At 40.3% G+C, this 15,964-nt stretch overlaps 1 protein-coding gene across 1 annotated transcript in view; it reads right to left on the reverse strand.

Moving 5' to 3' along the window:
* Positions 1–15,964, reverse strand: part of Adamtsl1 (ADAMTS like 1) — a 376,638-nt gene that overhangs the window by 337,707 nt on the left and 22,967 nt on the right. The window contains exon 2 of the mRNA XM_057784262.1: positions 5,555–5,682. Coding sequence (XP_057640245.1) covers positions 5,555–5,682 — 128 coding nt within the window. The remainder of the gene's footprint in view (positions 1–5,554; positions 5,683–15,964) is intronic.

Raw genomic sequence — 15,964 nt, forward strand, 5'->3', positions numbered from 1 at the left:
AGGTCTGGTTCAGTTTGGGGGGTGTCCCGCTTTTAGGACGGAGGAGCAGAGGGGATCAGAAAATCAGCACTGTGCTTTCAGTTACATTTTAAAGGGCAGAAAAGAGGAGGGAGCCAAACCTCTGGCAGAGGGAGAAAAAGGCACCAGGGAAACCCTGTCTCTTGGCACTTGACCAAAGCAGTTTCTGGATGTCTTTGCAAAGAAGCCCCTGCTGAGTCAGCTCCTTGGTGGCCTGAGACCCTCTGGAAAACTACACTCCCAGGAAGTTCAAAAGAAGTGTCCCAAGTCCACACAGGGAAAGCCAGCCAGCAGAACAGCTCTAGCTGCCAAGGAAGAAGCTCGTCAGAAGCACTGTGCAGGAGTCAGCAGAGAAGAAAACTGATGAGAGCTGGAATCTGTAGGGAACATGAGCTGAGAGTTCACCTGTTCTGGGGGACACGAAGACGGTTGCGCAGGGCCAGAGCCAACATTTGCAACACAACCAAGGAAGACAGGACCAGCATATGTGGCCCAACCCCCATACAGCTACAAGGGCATGAGTGTGGAATTTGCTAGTGGTCTTCTAAAGGACCGCCCATCGTTGTAACCAGCACCTTTGGCTCCATCTATGGAGGCTCAGTATCTGTAGTCTGATCTTCCGGAGGTCAGGCTGGTTGACAACAGCAAATAGACTCAGAGGCATGATCAGCATCACAGACACACTAAAGGAAGGCTGAGAGGTACCACAGACAACTGGCAGCTCAGGAGGCTGGAAGCAGAAATCAGGCCAGGCTGCATTTACGCACCCATCCCCCATCGAGAACTTCTCACATTTACCCCTCCTTTACTTAGTACCCCGTGTAATTCACCAGGCCAACTCTGACCTGCTCTGTTCTTGTTCTCTCTCTGGGTCTTTTCCTCATCCCTCATCCTTTCCTTGTTCATAGATGTCTAAAATTGTAATATCTTTAGTCAGTAAGAAGTGACCCTTTGACAAGATATGGGGTCAAAGTCCAATTTTTTTTTTTTTCGGATATGAGAACAGCAACAATTTTGTATTTCTGCTTCCATTGTTTGGATTCCTCTTCTGTAATTTCTTTCTAAAGTTACATGTACCTTTGATGACAAGGTATGCTTCTAGGAGGCAACAATTATAAACACAATTAAGTAATAATTACATTATAGATAGGAAAGTATCTACTGACATAGGAGACAGAAGATCTGTACAGTGTTGTAAATGGGTACAGAAAGACACAGGAAAGTTTTGAGTATTAGGAGTATAAAACCTTAGACAAAAGGGCCAGCTTCTGCTTTATTGTTTTAGGTTATATGGTTGCATGTCTTTCCCATTCTTTTCATTCTTTCTTTACCCAAATGGCTTCAATTCCTTCCCATCCCTTCTATTCTCCTGTCTATGTATGTTTCCCTTCTCTTCTCTTTTCGTTGTACCTAATACAAATCATTAATGTTAGGCTGCTTTTTTTTTCTTTCTTACTTTTATGCACGGCAACTAACGTATCAACACACATAGGACTATCAGTGTCTATTTCCTTCTTAAAACGATTGGCGCTTAAAGCATAATTGCTTTTTATTTCACTATTACCGTACATTCATAGTGAGTCTGCCTTTTGATAGAGACTGGTTTTTGCAGACCCATTCTGTTCTCAAGGGAGAGCTGAGGAGCAAGGCTGGCACCCTGGATACCAGCCCAGCAGAGGAAACCAACCTCTCAATTCTGCTATAAGCTCATCCCTCTTGACCATTGACACTTCTGATGAGAAATAAAGATGATTGAAAAAAGATCGCCACCAATCACCCAATCTTATATATAAGCCTCAAAACAAAAATCAAAAGAAACATGAACAACCATGGAAACATGACTCCTCCAAAAGTCACTAACTCTGCATTAATGGCTTCAATGGAGTTAAATTAGGAAAAAATTACAACGAATTCAAAAGAATGATTCTAAATATGTCAGAAGAAATGAAAGAGAACGCAAATTCTCAAAGTATACAAACAGACATTTAACTGAAAGAAGGAGGCCAGTACAGTACATGAAGATGAAGTCCAGGAATATGAAATACAAAAGAGAAAGAACACAGAAAATGAAAACTCAACACGCCAAACCAAAAGCTCCATGGAAAGTTTGGGTAACAGAATGGGTCAAGGATAGACAGAGTATCTGTGCTTGAAGACAGGTAGGGAATCTGGGAAATTAAGAGACACTGAGAAAGATAAATATATTTAAATGTGTGATAGAACACACAAGACCTATAGGACACTACAAAAAGTTTAAATCTGCCGGTCATGGACAAAGAAGGAGACAAATGTCATGCTAAAGGCAAGGCAAACATTTTATATTTTCCCTTTTATTGAAAATAGATTATTTTCAATATATTATATATTATACAATATATCCTAATTACAGAGTCCTCTCCCTGTATCTACTCCTCCCAATTCCTCCCCATCTCATCTCCCTTTCTATTCCTTTTCTGTCTCTCCTTAGAAAATAATAAGCTTCTAAGAGATACCAACAAAACATAACAAAATAAAATATAATAATATAAAACAAGAACCATCATATCAGAGTTGGATATGACAAACCAACATAACAAAAAGAGCCTAAGAGAGACACAAGAACCTACTCATTCACTTACTGAGGAGTCCCATAACGACACTAACCTAGAAGCCATGATATATATGCAGATGACCTGGTTTAGACCCATGTAGGTCCTGTGCCTGCTGCCTCAGTCTCTGTAAGTTCAGAGGAACTTTGCTCAATTGATTTTGATCAGTAGTTCTAACCTTGTGGGTTGCAACCCACATAGGGGTCAAACAAAAGATATCCTGCATATCAAATATTTATGTTATTATTCATAGCAGTAACAAAATTACAATTATGAAGTAGCAACAAAGTAATTGTATGTTTGGGGATTAATTTATGACTCTTCAGAGAATTGTGTTTTGTAAAATTTCATGCATCCATGTTCAGTATATACATGTCTAAAATAGTAATATCTTTGGTCAGTAAGAAGTGACCCTTTGACAAGATACCGGGTCAAAGCCCATTTTTTTCAGATATGAGAATAGCCACAGTTTTGTGTTTCTAATTCCATTGGTTTGGAATTCCTTTTCTGTCTTTTCCCCCTAAAGTTACATGTACCTTTGATGATGAGGTATGTTTCTAGGAGGCAACAATTATAAACACAATTAAGAAATGATTGTATTATAGATAGAAAAGTGTCTACTGGCATAGGAGATAGAAGATCTGTACAGTGTTGTAACTGGATACAGAAAGGCACAGGGAAGTTTTGAGTATTGGGAGTATAGAACCTTAGCAATTTATGGGCAAGGTTGTTATTTTAAAACAATTAAAAAGCAAAAGCTAACAGCAATGCTTATGAAATTACTCCACAGAATAGACAGGAAGAAATGTTATAAAACTCTTATTTTATGAAGCCAGCATTATCCTGATACCAAAACCAGACAAGCTACACAGAAAAGAAACTTACAGACTGAGCTCCCTGATGAACCTAGATGCAAAAATTCTTGATAAAATATTTGCAAAGAGAATCTGTGATCATATTTAAAAGATTATTCACCCTGATTAAGTTGGCTTTATCCATAGATGTAGGGATGGCATAACATGTATAAGTTCAAGAAATTATATCACATACATGTGTATAAGGACAGAAATCACATGATCATCTCAATAGATGTAGGAAAGGCTTCTTTCTAGCCTAGCATCCCTTCATGGGAAAGACAAGAGGAGACTATGAGAAACTGACCTCAACATGGTAAAGACTATGGTAGACTTCAGTTCAACAGTTTACTTATCAGGGAAAGCTCAAGTATTTTCACCAAACTCAAGAACAAGACAAGTATGGCTTAGATATGGGAATACACAAGAAGAAAAAATAAAGCTACACCACTCCTGAGTCCAAGTCAACATATCACAGAGACACAAGCACATCAAAGGTTATTGCCACATTAGCCACTAAGTGATGAAACCAAACAGAGGAACAGCTACAGAACATGCATAACACGTATAATACAATTTTTACACTCAAAAAAGAATAGTTATGTCTTTTGCAGGAAAATGTGTGCAACTGGGCTCAATCCGATTCATCTCAGAAAGACAAATACTGTCCATTTTCTCTCACTTGGGATCCCTATGCTTTACACAGATACATAAACTTATCTATGTATACATGATGTGAAAGTAGACATAAAACTCTCTAAGTGCAGAAAAGGACACCTAAAAAAGGGCCAAAAAGAACAGTAGGGTGCTGTGCACTAAATGTGCTCCACATACAATATACACTTGCATGAAACCTTTTTAAGACTTAAAAATGTCTAAGAGAATCAGTGCAGAGACATATTCTTCTGTTTCACACATTATATTGCACAGTGACTTTGATCAAATGTTCCTTCTTCATGCTGCCTTTAACACTTTTCATTGTCAAATAAAAATCTTTCATTAAAAAAATACTGCCGTGGTACTTTATACTTTATAGTTTGGAGACAAATCGAGTCATAGACCACACAGCTCAGAAAGCAGATTTGAATTATTATTACTCTTTGTAAAAACTTTCCATTCTAAGGCCCTGAGCATTTTCCATTCTGCCTAGAAGCTGCTAGCAGCTTCCATTCCTGTGTCACCTTTCTCACTAGTCACATTACAATTTCTAGTGACGTCTCTGTCTTTCCCAAACTTTTATTAAAGCCCATCATTTATTGAGCTCAACAGCTTTAAAGAATATCTGGCTATTAAAAAGTCTATAGAAACAAAGCCAACATCTGATGTGGGATTCCCCTCTACGTGCTATAAATATCATTAGTTAATAAAGGAACTGCTTTGGGCCTATAGCAAAACTATAGGGAAACAGAGCCGGGCAGGGAAAACTAAACTGAATGCTGGAAAAAAGAACGGCAGAGTCAGGGAGAAGCCATGGAGCTGCTGCCAGAGACAGACACTGGGAACTTTACCCAGTAAGCCACTGCCACGTGGTGATACACAGATTAATGGAAATGGGTTAAATTAAGATGTAAGAGTTATCCAATAAGAAGTTAAAGCTAATGGGCCAAGCAGTGATTTAAATAATATGGTTTCTGTGTGATTATTTCAGCGCTAAGTGGTCAAGAACTAAGAAGCAGCCTCCTTACAACAAACATTTCATTTATTTGCAAACTATCTGGTAATAATGTTGGAATGTTGGTGCTGTTATTATCACCGTAACTTGTACATGCTCCAAAAAGCTCATTATTGTAGTTAATGAGTCTAGAACCATTTCAAATAATAAACTGTCCTTCCAGACCTAACATTAAAGCAATTTAATTTTCCTGAGATATGATATAACTTCTCTGTTGTCATCACAAAACAGCATTTAAACAACTAGTTAGAGATTGTCATAAAAACCCCAAAACTTCTAAAACTTAATTTGCTGTGTCATCCTTTCCTGCCCCTTCCATTTACTTTAGAAGCAACACAATATTTTGCATGACCCTATCCCCAAAACCTGATTCAAGCTAGCCATCTCTGACTCTCAAAGTCCCCAATGGTGACAGGACTTACTTGCTGCTCAGGCAGCGTCTCAGGGAGTAGGAGGCACCCCCACCACAGGTGCGAGAACACTCGCTCCAAGGGCCCCAGGCATCCCAGAGGCCTTCACGGTCCTCCTCTGAGCGTGCAGTTCTGGAACTCTGCAAGAAATGAGAGAGGATGAATGGTTAGCATCATGTCCCCTTCAGCCCCTTAAACACCCATCCTTAACACTGGGTGCCTGTCCCTCCGTGATGGTCGCACTTGAAATGAAAGCCTACACTGGATTCTTTTCCCTTTAATAATGCATGTCTATTGACTACAAGAGATATTTGAGTTTAAGGCCACTGGGCAGTGACTAAAGAAGATAAAAGATTTCACTAATGGATCAACTGAGAAATAAAATCTCAGAGAGAGTGGAGTCTAGGTGAAAGGAAGACAGAGGGCACTGAAATCACCTTGACTGCAATCCATGTACTATCCATCCCTCAGAGGGACTGCTGCTCCAGGAGCATGTGCACACCAGCACGGCTTCTGAAGTCTGACCATGGGGTATGTAACCAGGTTCTTTTATGAAACAATTTCATTCTCAGGTTTCAGATTTGTTAATCGGTATAATTCTGTGAAACGATTTTAGTAGTGCAGTGACTTTTTCTCCAGACAAATGAATCGGCTTGTTATTTTAAAGCTTCCCCAGGAGAAAGGGCATCTGCTGTGAATGTGGCCACTGTCATGGTCAAGCTCTGGGGTTGTACTTCACAGGCTCTATAGATACTGTCTGTGTTATAGTTACTAGCAAATGCTTCGGGGCTAAAGACAGTGAGTTCGGGTGTGGATTCTGTGCTTTAGTGACTTTTAATCAAATAACTTGTAACCCCCAAATGCCTTAATTTCCCTTTTTACCATACAGGGATAATGTAATAACATCCTAGCCATGACACCACACACACACACACACACACACACACACACACACACACACACACACACTCCTAGGTGATTAGCTGAATGATGTTAACTTGAGATTAGTGCTGCAGTCAAGCATAAATTTTGTATTCTGCATCAACGTAAATAGGTTTCACCTACAGTCCTAAATCACTGAACGGAGAGCTGAGATGTTTAGGGTAGTGAGCCAAAAATAGGATCGACTCAGCACATTGTGGGAGGATATCCTGGATCCAGGACCTCCTGGCTGCAGAAACTTCTATATAGACCCTTTATGGTTGCTTTTGTATCCTAAAAATATGTGAATGCTAAAAATACCTTACACCAATGAATCACTGAGAGGGGTAAAAGCTAATTCATGGAAAACAGAAGCCAAAGTAGGAACAACCTAATGTCCGTGCATAGATGAATGTGTACAAAACATAGTGCACACATACAATAGGATGCTACTCAGCATTAAAAAGTAACTGTGACCCATGTAAGAACATGGGTGAGACTTGACAATGTTCTAAGTGAAATAAAGTAGACACAACAGGACATATACCAAGTGATTCCAATCACATAACATATCTTAGGTAGCTATAGTTTAGACACAAAATATGGAAGGATAGCTATTAGGGATTGAGACAGAGGACCTGAGGAACTGATGTTTAATGTGTATAGAATTTCCATTCAGAAAGGTGAAATATTCCACAGAGGGACAGTGATTAGTGTTGCAATAAAATGTGAATATTCTTGATGCCACTAAATTATGTGAACTTAAAAGTGGTTGCAATGGCCAGTTTTAAGTACATTCTATTACGACATTATGTGTGTGTGTGTGTGTGTGTGTGTGTATAAAACACTGAGACTACAGCTTGACATGTATGTGGTAAGAACCAAATGGGAACGCACTGGCTTGGCTATAGAGAAGCTTAGGGTTTTGGTTTCTGAAGCAGCCAGCATTGCATTTAGCAACCTGTATCTTTATCCATAGATGTAGGGATGGCACAACATGTATAAGTTCATGTGATATATAAATGTGATATAATTGAGAAATCACATTATCATCTCAATAGATGTAGGAAAGGCTTCTTTCTAGCCTAGCATCCCTTCATGGGAAAGACAGGAGGAGACTATGAGAAACTGACCTCAACACGGTAAAGACTGTATGGTAGACTTCAGTTCAACAGTTTACTTATCAGGAAAAGCTCAAGCATTCTCACTAAACTCAAGAACAAGACAAGTATGGCTGCCTTTCCAACTCTCAAAAAATGTATGTATGTTATTACATATATGTAATTTAGCTTTGTTTCTGGTCTTAATATTCTTGGCTTCTTGTTAGCACCCTTTATCACCACAGCTGGGCCCTGTGAAGCCACAGGAAATGTGCTTGCCAGGCGACTAGAATCGTTTCTGTTGGGTGTAGTTGAGGCACTGCCCTCTTCAGGCATCATTCCCCTGAAACCCCGACTTCTCAGAGTAGACCCCCAAATCTGTGTTACTGCATCTCTTGGTGGTGTGAGCTGCCAGAATCTGGAGTCATACAGCGTGGGTGACAGAACCCACATCAGTGACCTCATAGCCCCTCTCCTTCTTAAAGAACTGAATTCCAAAGTCCAATGAGCACCGTAGTGAGTACTCAGATTTACTAGGTCACCCAGTGCAAGAGGGGTAACCACCAAAGTCACTCCTGCTTTGCAAAAAAAAATTATTGCATATTTTGTAACACACACTGTATTTGTTCTCTGTGAGTGGATGATAGGATCGTTGAGCTGGTCTTGATTGCACAGAGCTGGAAGCCTGGTTTTTTAGGAGCCCGAGGTTAGAAGAGCAAAAGCTCAAGCTCTGCCTGGGTTATAGAGAGATCAAAGCTGCCTGAGTAACTCAGTGAGACCTTGTCTCTAAGCAAAGTAAAGTGAGGACTTGGAATAGAGCTCAGAAGCAGGGCACTTGCCTGGCATGTGCAAGGTGCTAGGTTCCGTCTCAGCTTCCTAAAGGGGGAGGGGTGCTAGAGAGAGAGATATAGCATCTCCCGAAGAACTATTCTGAAACATATACACAATTTTATGATGCTGTTGCTCTTATCTTATTCAAATACAGCGTGACTGAGACGGAAACAGTAGCATAAATATTATGGTTCACGAAGTAACTGAAATGAGTCAAACGAATGTGACAACTTTGATGAGATCCAAATATGACAATAAAAAGATAAAAAAAGCCGGGTGGTGGTGGCACACGCCTTTAATCCCAGCACTTGGGAGGCAGAGGCAGGCAGATCTCTGTGAGTTCGAGGCCAGCCTGGTCTACAAGAGCTAGTTCCAGGACAGGAACCAAAAATCTACGGAGAAACCCTGTCTCAAAAAATCAAAAAAAAAAAAAAAGATATAAAAGAATACACACACACAAATCCCACTTGTAGCAACTTCACGCAAACGTGTTTCCGTGTGAAGTGAGGCTGAATGTGCAGCGTCCCTCTCTGAGGAAGATGCTCAGAGAATGACAGGGAGCTGTATGCTTTTCTGTGAACTCTGGTAAGGCTATTTCATGTGTCTCGTCAAAGGCAACACTGAAAGGCTCTGTAGTGAGACTTCCCTAACTATATTCTTGCCACACTGCAAGTTAGAAGTACCATCGTAATTAAACAGAATAAATGCTCACGTTTCTCTGAAAGAGATCCTGTGCTCTCTTGGAAACAAGGCCCAGATCTGTTTCTCAAAGTAGAAGAAATTCCAAGCTCTCTTTTAGTTAAGTAGGATAAACACAGTCTATTTCAACAGCATTCGTGTTTAATGTTAGAGAAAGTGCTTTTCCTCCTTTTACACTGTGCCAGAGATTTACATAGACAACCAGAAACAATATTTGAGCATTTCCTTTCAGGTCATTTAAAATTCAAAATATTTGCTTATTGCAGTCTTTAAGACAGTTTTCAGACTAAGCAACTTTTGTGTCTGGCCTGATTAAAATCTTGTTTATTTCTCTCTTTGGAGTATGCAGCCTTTTTGACTTTTTGCCAGCATTTAATTTTTAGCCTAGTGTTTTAGGTTGATCAAATTATTATGTAACACACAAAAAAAGTGTAACCATATACAGACAAACATATAAACAATCTCATAAATACACACCAACATGGATATGTATGTAACTATTGACTCCGAAGTCCATAATTAAAGTCTAAGATGAAGAACTATCAATTCTAAACTGGCTTCACTTTAGAGCATTTGAACCACCACAATGATCCAAACTGCAAAATTCTAAAATCTCTGCCTGACTTTGGAGTCACTCTGCTGTTGGACAAGGGCCTGCTGGCTGGTCTTTCTGGTTCAGTTTAGTTCAGAGGGATGTGTGGAACAAGGGATTTCTCCTTGGTGAGACAAAACTGTTGATAAGGTGTGGGGGGAGAGCTCTAGAGTGTGCTTCAGAGCAGAAAAAAACATTTTTCTTTAATATGGGGCCAAGTTGTAGATTTAATTACATGGCCTTATTTTTTTTCATTGAAGGCCAATTAGCTCTGTGCTCCAGCCAACAGGTACCCCATTTCTAGTTTATTCCCCTGTTTTGACTCATCCTGAGTCACCCACTGAAGCAGTATTGTTTCAAATGTGTAAATTTCTTTCTGGAAAACTGAAGCTTGTGGAAAAATAATGGTAGGGAACAGGTTGCTAAAAGCAATGCTGGCTGCTTCAGAAACCAAAACCCTAAGCTTCTCTATAGCCAAGCCAGTGCGTTCCCATTTGGTTCTTACCACATACATGTCAAGCTGTAGTCTCAAGTGTTTCAGATAGTGATGCACATGACTAAACAGGGCTGATGAGATTAGACCTCGAAGCAGGGTAAAGATTCCAATAACAGAGTTAGAGGGGACAGACAATACCCTTAACTAGGAACACCAGTGACAGAGATCTAAGTAACAACAATGAAATTGTCATTAAGCCAATGTTTCACCAGTAGGAAAATGATAAAAAACCAGCCAAAGGGCCCCAACATCATCAGACTAATCCAAGTTGCATCCATCATCAGAGAAGCAATTTTTTTTTGTACAACAAAGAGTGATTATTACAGAGACTCATGGTAGGTTAAAGTGGAATGCTTAGCCCTAAATGGGATATCTATTATCACAACCCCACCACAACAAGACTCAGAACCTCATGGAAGAGAAAGCAGAAACATTTTAGAACTGCAGTTTGGCAAGACTGCTGCAAAATAATGTCTTCTAGGTTTGACAGGGCCTCTGCACTCACATACTTTACGGCAGGTACAATGCTAGCCTAAGAGCTTCACAAGAAGATAGTCAATCATCCATCACAAAATGATGGGATTCACTAGTTGAGGAAATCTTGACAGTTGATGGCTACCAGGGATGAGAGAATCAATTCTTTCATCAGTGTGACTGTTGCAGATGACCAATGGATGTTATCCTACCTCCATGTGCACATGGGTAGCAATAATTGGATTCAGTGGGTTATTAAAAAACAGATAAAGTTCTGAAGTCAGGGCAGTGTCTAAGAAGAGTTGGTAGTAGAAGAAAAGTTGTCTATGACCTAAATACATCATATTCATGCATAAAATCATGAAAGAATAATTTTAGAGTCAAACTGAGGCCTTGGAATACTCATTTTGTTTTGGTTAAGATGATTAGGAATGGTCAGTGAGCATCTGATTTTTGCCAGCACTGAAGACACCAAGCAAATAACAAGAAAAGGAAGGTCCAAGTCACGGTTCTATAATCATATAAAATGTGAGTATGTTTATAAAATTATTACTCATTAGAAAACATTCTGGTCATTTCTAGGTCTCTGGTGCCATGTATTGGCTTTTTAAGTGGAATGTTTGGTGAACTGTATTTTTTTGTTGGAAAGCTCAGCAATCAATAATCCAATAGCCTTGATCTAGCGTTGCAGTCCAGTCAGTAAGTCTAAAGCATAAGGAATACCAACCACACAGAATACAGACTGTGGTAGATTATTACATATCTCCTGTGCATATCAGAACTTCCCTACATCCAAATGATTTCGTGTTCTTGCCACTCCTGGCTTATCCAAACATGGTATTCATCTGATAATTTTGTGGTGAATTCCAGAACCAGTTATGCCAACAAAGTTTCAGATGAAAAGCCCCAAGACTGACCATTATAACGTTTAAGTACTCGGATCAAATCAAGTAATAGTTACCCTGTATGTCAATGTCCAATAGAAACTTAACCTTAGAATGAACTATCTATTTAACTGCAAACCCAATTCATTGGAACCTGTACAGTTAATTAGATTTATAGTATTAGAGAATGAAGCACACATTAGCAGGAAAGTCTCAAGTCAAGTTACAATAGCTGAGAGGCAGACATACATAGAGTATTTGGACAATATTTTTCTCAAATGGTATAGTAAGAGGTCAAACTATATAGAACTGCATGAAAATGAAAGAAGGTGCTGAGGTGTTTGTAAAATTGAAGTCATATAACAGCTGACATTACGATAGAAGCAAAGAGGTTTTCAGACACTAGCTGAACCTCAAAAAGCAATAAAATAGGTCACAGACTGAAGCAAATAATGCTTCTTACAATAGTAATATCAGCAGGAAGGTACCTGAGCCCCTGGTTTTCTTCTTCTTAATGACAGATAGCGTGTAGGTTAAGCCACCTGGAGCTGTACATTTGGTTGCACAAGTGGAAATCAAAATTCTAAGAGGAAAAGCTCCTCCAATGATGGTAGAACCAATTTTCCTTGGTGTGCCCATGCACGGTGGAGAAATACATTCATAGAAACATGTTGTTAGCCATGGATGAACCTCGCTTTGGGGAAACAATCTGCTGTTTGTGTTTTTAACTGCCCTACATACATCAAGTCTCTGAAAATACTGTCCAATCCTTGACTTCTTTAACAACATGGGATAGAGGGTCCAGTGCCCCTGAGAGCTCAGAGACAGTAAGCAGTAGCTGGGTTCTTGCAAAAGTCCATTAGTGCTTGGTGTGCTTTCTTAGGTAGCGGGGCATATGGATACTGAGACTTCACAGATGACGCTTGCTGCTGGCTTTGCTTTGGGAATGAGAATCTTCTGGTTCTTATCACGGCTGTACTGCTGGGGGATATGACGAACTGCCAGTGACACAGTGCATAGTCTTACAGGCTTCTGCATGAAGCCTGTCCCTTGCTACTGAAGGAAGAAGTCAATTCCGTAACAGGGCATAAATGCTATCCAGGATAAGGGGACTTTGGGCACCTGTCTACCTTCCTTCTGGAGGCCCCTGCACACATTCAAGTACATTCTCCACACAATCCAGTAGGGCACCTTACACTGAAGTCTCGAGGGATAGTGGTGAAGGGGGACCCTGGGTGGTAGTAAGTAGCACACCCTGAAGAACACTAAGATGTTCACGAGTTGTTGTGCTTAGTCCTTACGATAAGCCCATTGTATGAGCCACTGTCTTGTTTCACAAATAAGAATAGGGAGGCTCTGGGAGGTTGAACAACTTGGATCATGTACAGGAAGAAGAGTGGCGGCTTGGGAGGCAGATCGACTCCACTAGCTAGATGCAAATCGGCTTGACTTGGGCTCACATCTTTGAGCCAGAGATTTTCCCATCTCCAAAGTGGGAGCATTGATACTGTAGCTCTATAAAGTGGGTGAGGATCATTTTATCTTCCCCTTCATGCCATGAATACATTAGCACTGCCTCCCCTACAAGATACACCACTAGAACTGGGGGAGGCAAGCTTTATATTCACATACAGTCTTCTTCAGTGCTGAATGGCTTCAAATTCTGATTTTGTTTGGATTTTTAAAAATTATTTTTCATTTTAATGATGTGTAGGTGTGTGTCTGTGTGTGGGTATGAACATATACTGTTGTCCTGAGGCCAGAGGCATCTGATCCCCTCTGAACCATTCTTCCCTCTAGTCCCACGGCCACTTTTGAGAGACTATATTGCCACATTGCTGGAAACCAGGATATCCTTGAGCTGATTATTCAGCCTAGGCTACCTTCAACTGCTGGTCATTGCCTGCCTTAGCTTCTGGGTTCTGGTATAGCAAGTGTGAGCCACAGCTCTGCTTCTCACTCCCCTTTGAAAGGCATCTATCAGTGCATGTCTTCACTGTAAAATGACAAGAGCTAATGCTGCTGCTTCTAATTTTTAAATATTGTTTTGTCCTCAGCTTCTTTCCCACCCTTGGAATAACTTGGAGATAGAATTGAGACGGTTTCTTTCTAATCTCTCTCTCTCTCTCTCTCTCTCTCCCTTTTCTTTTCTTTTCTCCTTCCTTCCTTCCTTCCTTCCTTCCTTCCTTCCTTCCTTCCTTCCTTCCTTCCTTCCTTTCTTTCTTTCTTTCTTTCTTTCTTTCATCTTTCTTTTTTTTGGAAACAAAACCCTGACTCTACTCGATGTCAAATGCTTCAGCAAGATCTGCATTTCAGAACTATAATAAGTTGATGTATTTGTATTCTATCCAAGGATGAGGCTGGATCACAGCTCTTCTAGTTGAGAAGCTCTGCTCCTCCTGGAAAGGTCTACCAGAGCACCTAGACAGCTGGGTTAGAAGCAGTAGTTGCTGGTATGAAGAAACCGTAACATTCAAGAACTTTGCAGCTGATCATTCAGTGCTTTGAGTAAGCTTATCTTAAGGAGGGTATAGATTAAAATGTCCTATCCGTCTCGGCTTCTGTTATTCTTTTTTTTTTTTTTTTTTTTTTTTTTTTTTTTTTTTTTTTTTTGGTTTTTCGAGACAGGGTTTCTCTGTGGTTTTGGAGCCTGTCCTGGAACTAGCTCTTGTAGACCAGGCTGGTCTCGAACTCACAGAGATCCGCCTGCCTCTGCCTCCCGAGTGCTGGGATTAAAGGCGTGCGCCACCACCACCCGGCTCGGCTTCTGTTATTCTTAAAGTAGGAACTTAGGTAATAGGTACATTCCAAATGATCCACAATGGTACCAATAAAATATCAATATAAATACTACTATGCATTTTTTCTGATAGAGATTGTAAACCAGGTGTGGGTAAGTATACAAACATATGTATTATGTATTTCAAGTATATATCTAGATCATAGCTTAGCTATCAATAGAGATCCAGATCAAAATATATCACAGATATATCAGCTCATAGATCTAGATATATGTTATACATGGTCTTGAAGACTTGAAGATTTTACTGGAGATATCTTGACAGTCTTGCTTTCTGTGTCCACTCTAACAATTTGCATTTTCATAACAATAATAGCCCAAGTATTGGATCTCCAGCCCCTGCTCAAGTCCAGGACTGGAGGCAGTAATTTCATGGCTTTCACAAAGAAAGAGAGCAAAGGTGAACTGTAGGGTCACCAGTTAGCTTTAAGACTCATCATTCCCACCTTTGCGGTCATACTCATCATCTTTGTGGCTCATGCAGGGCTATTTGGACATCTCGGGTGTGAAATAAGAGCTATTTCACCTGGAGTTCTAAAGTGAAGCTACTCTTTCTCATTAGTGCTGCTACTGCTGTTGATTCTTCCCATATGGAAAAAAGGGAAGCAACCTCCAGAGCACAATAGTATGTAGGCACAACCCCAAGAAAAACAGTGAAGAGTTCCTTCCAGGGACTCCCACACCCCTTCGCTCCCCCAAAACAGGCACACTGGAAACTCCCCCCTCCAAGCAAATTCCTTCTCTGCTCTCTCTGTGAATTCTTGAGCTCCTGGCAAGCCAGCAAGAAGTTTCAGTTTCCATTTCCACCTAATCTAACTCAAACTCTGTCCAAACTTTGGGGCCAATCAGCCACAGATAGTTTCTGCAGCACTGGCAACTTTTGCTGAAATGAATTTACAAAACATCTGTAGCGCTACGGAAACATCTGAGGCCCCGGAAAGCACATGTTGGGGTTGGAATCATGGAGAAAGCATTCCTGATAGAGAAAAAAAACAAAACAATACTTTTCTTTTTTTATTCAGTGAGGGAGCTGGAAAGTTAAGAAGTTAATACGGCTTAGGATTTGATAGCCAAAAGCCCAAATTAGAATTGATATTAGAGAAACTGGAAGAGACGACTGGTTACCACGTCATTGTCAAGCAAGATGTCAGGAGAACTCGGCTAACTCGTCCTCAGCTGACCATTGTGCCATTGACGTCAGGAGAAGTTCGGTGAAATGATTCTAAAGGAAGCTTCATAGGGTTCTGAATGTAATCTAGGTTCCATTTCCGTGTTCACCTCAGATATATTCTTAAGTGCTCATTTCAATATTCAGACAAATATTTAGAGTTGAAGTCTAAAATATTCTCCTTGATAAACCATTATGGTTTTCTCTCTCTCTCTCTCTTTCCTTTCTTCCTTTCTTCCTTCCTTCCTTCCTTCCTTCCTTCCTTCCTTCCTTCCTTCCTTCCTTCCTTCTTCCTTTGTTCCTCTCCCCCCCCCTCACATTCTTTGTCTCCACTTTTGCTCACACTTGACTATCTTCATTCAGAAAATGTGGCCAAATGACAGGCTTTTACCACTGTAATAAATGTAATCTGTTTAATCGGCAAATACTTCATGTCCCATCCACACATTGCCCATTT

Source organism: Chionomys nivalis, chromosome 11 (assembly GCF_950005125.1).
Source record: "Chionomys nivalis chromosome 11, mChiNiv1.1, whole genome shotgun sequence".
In the NCBI taxonomy this organism is placed as follows: domain Eukaryota; kingdom Metazoa; phylum Chordata; class Mammalia; order Rodentia; family Cricetidae; genus Chionomys; species Chionomys nivalis.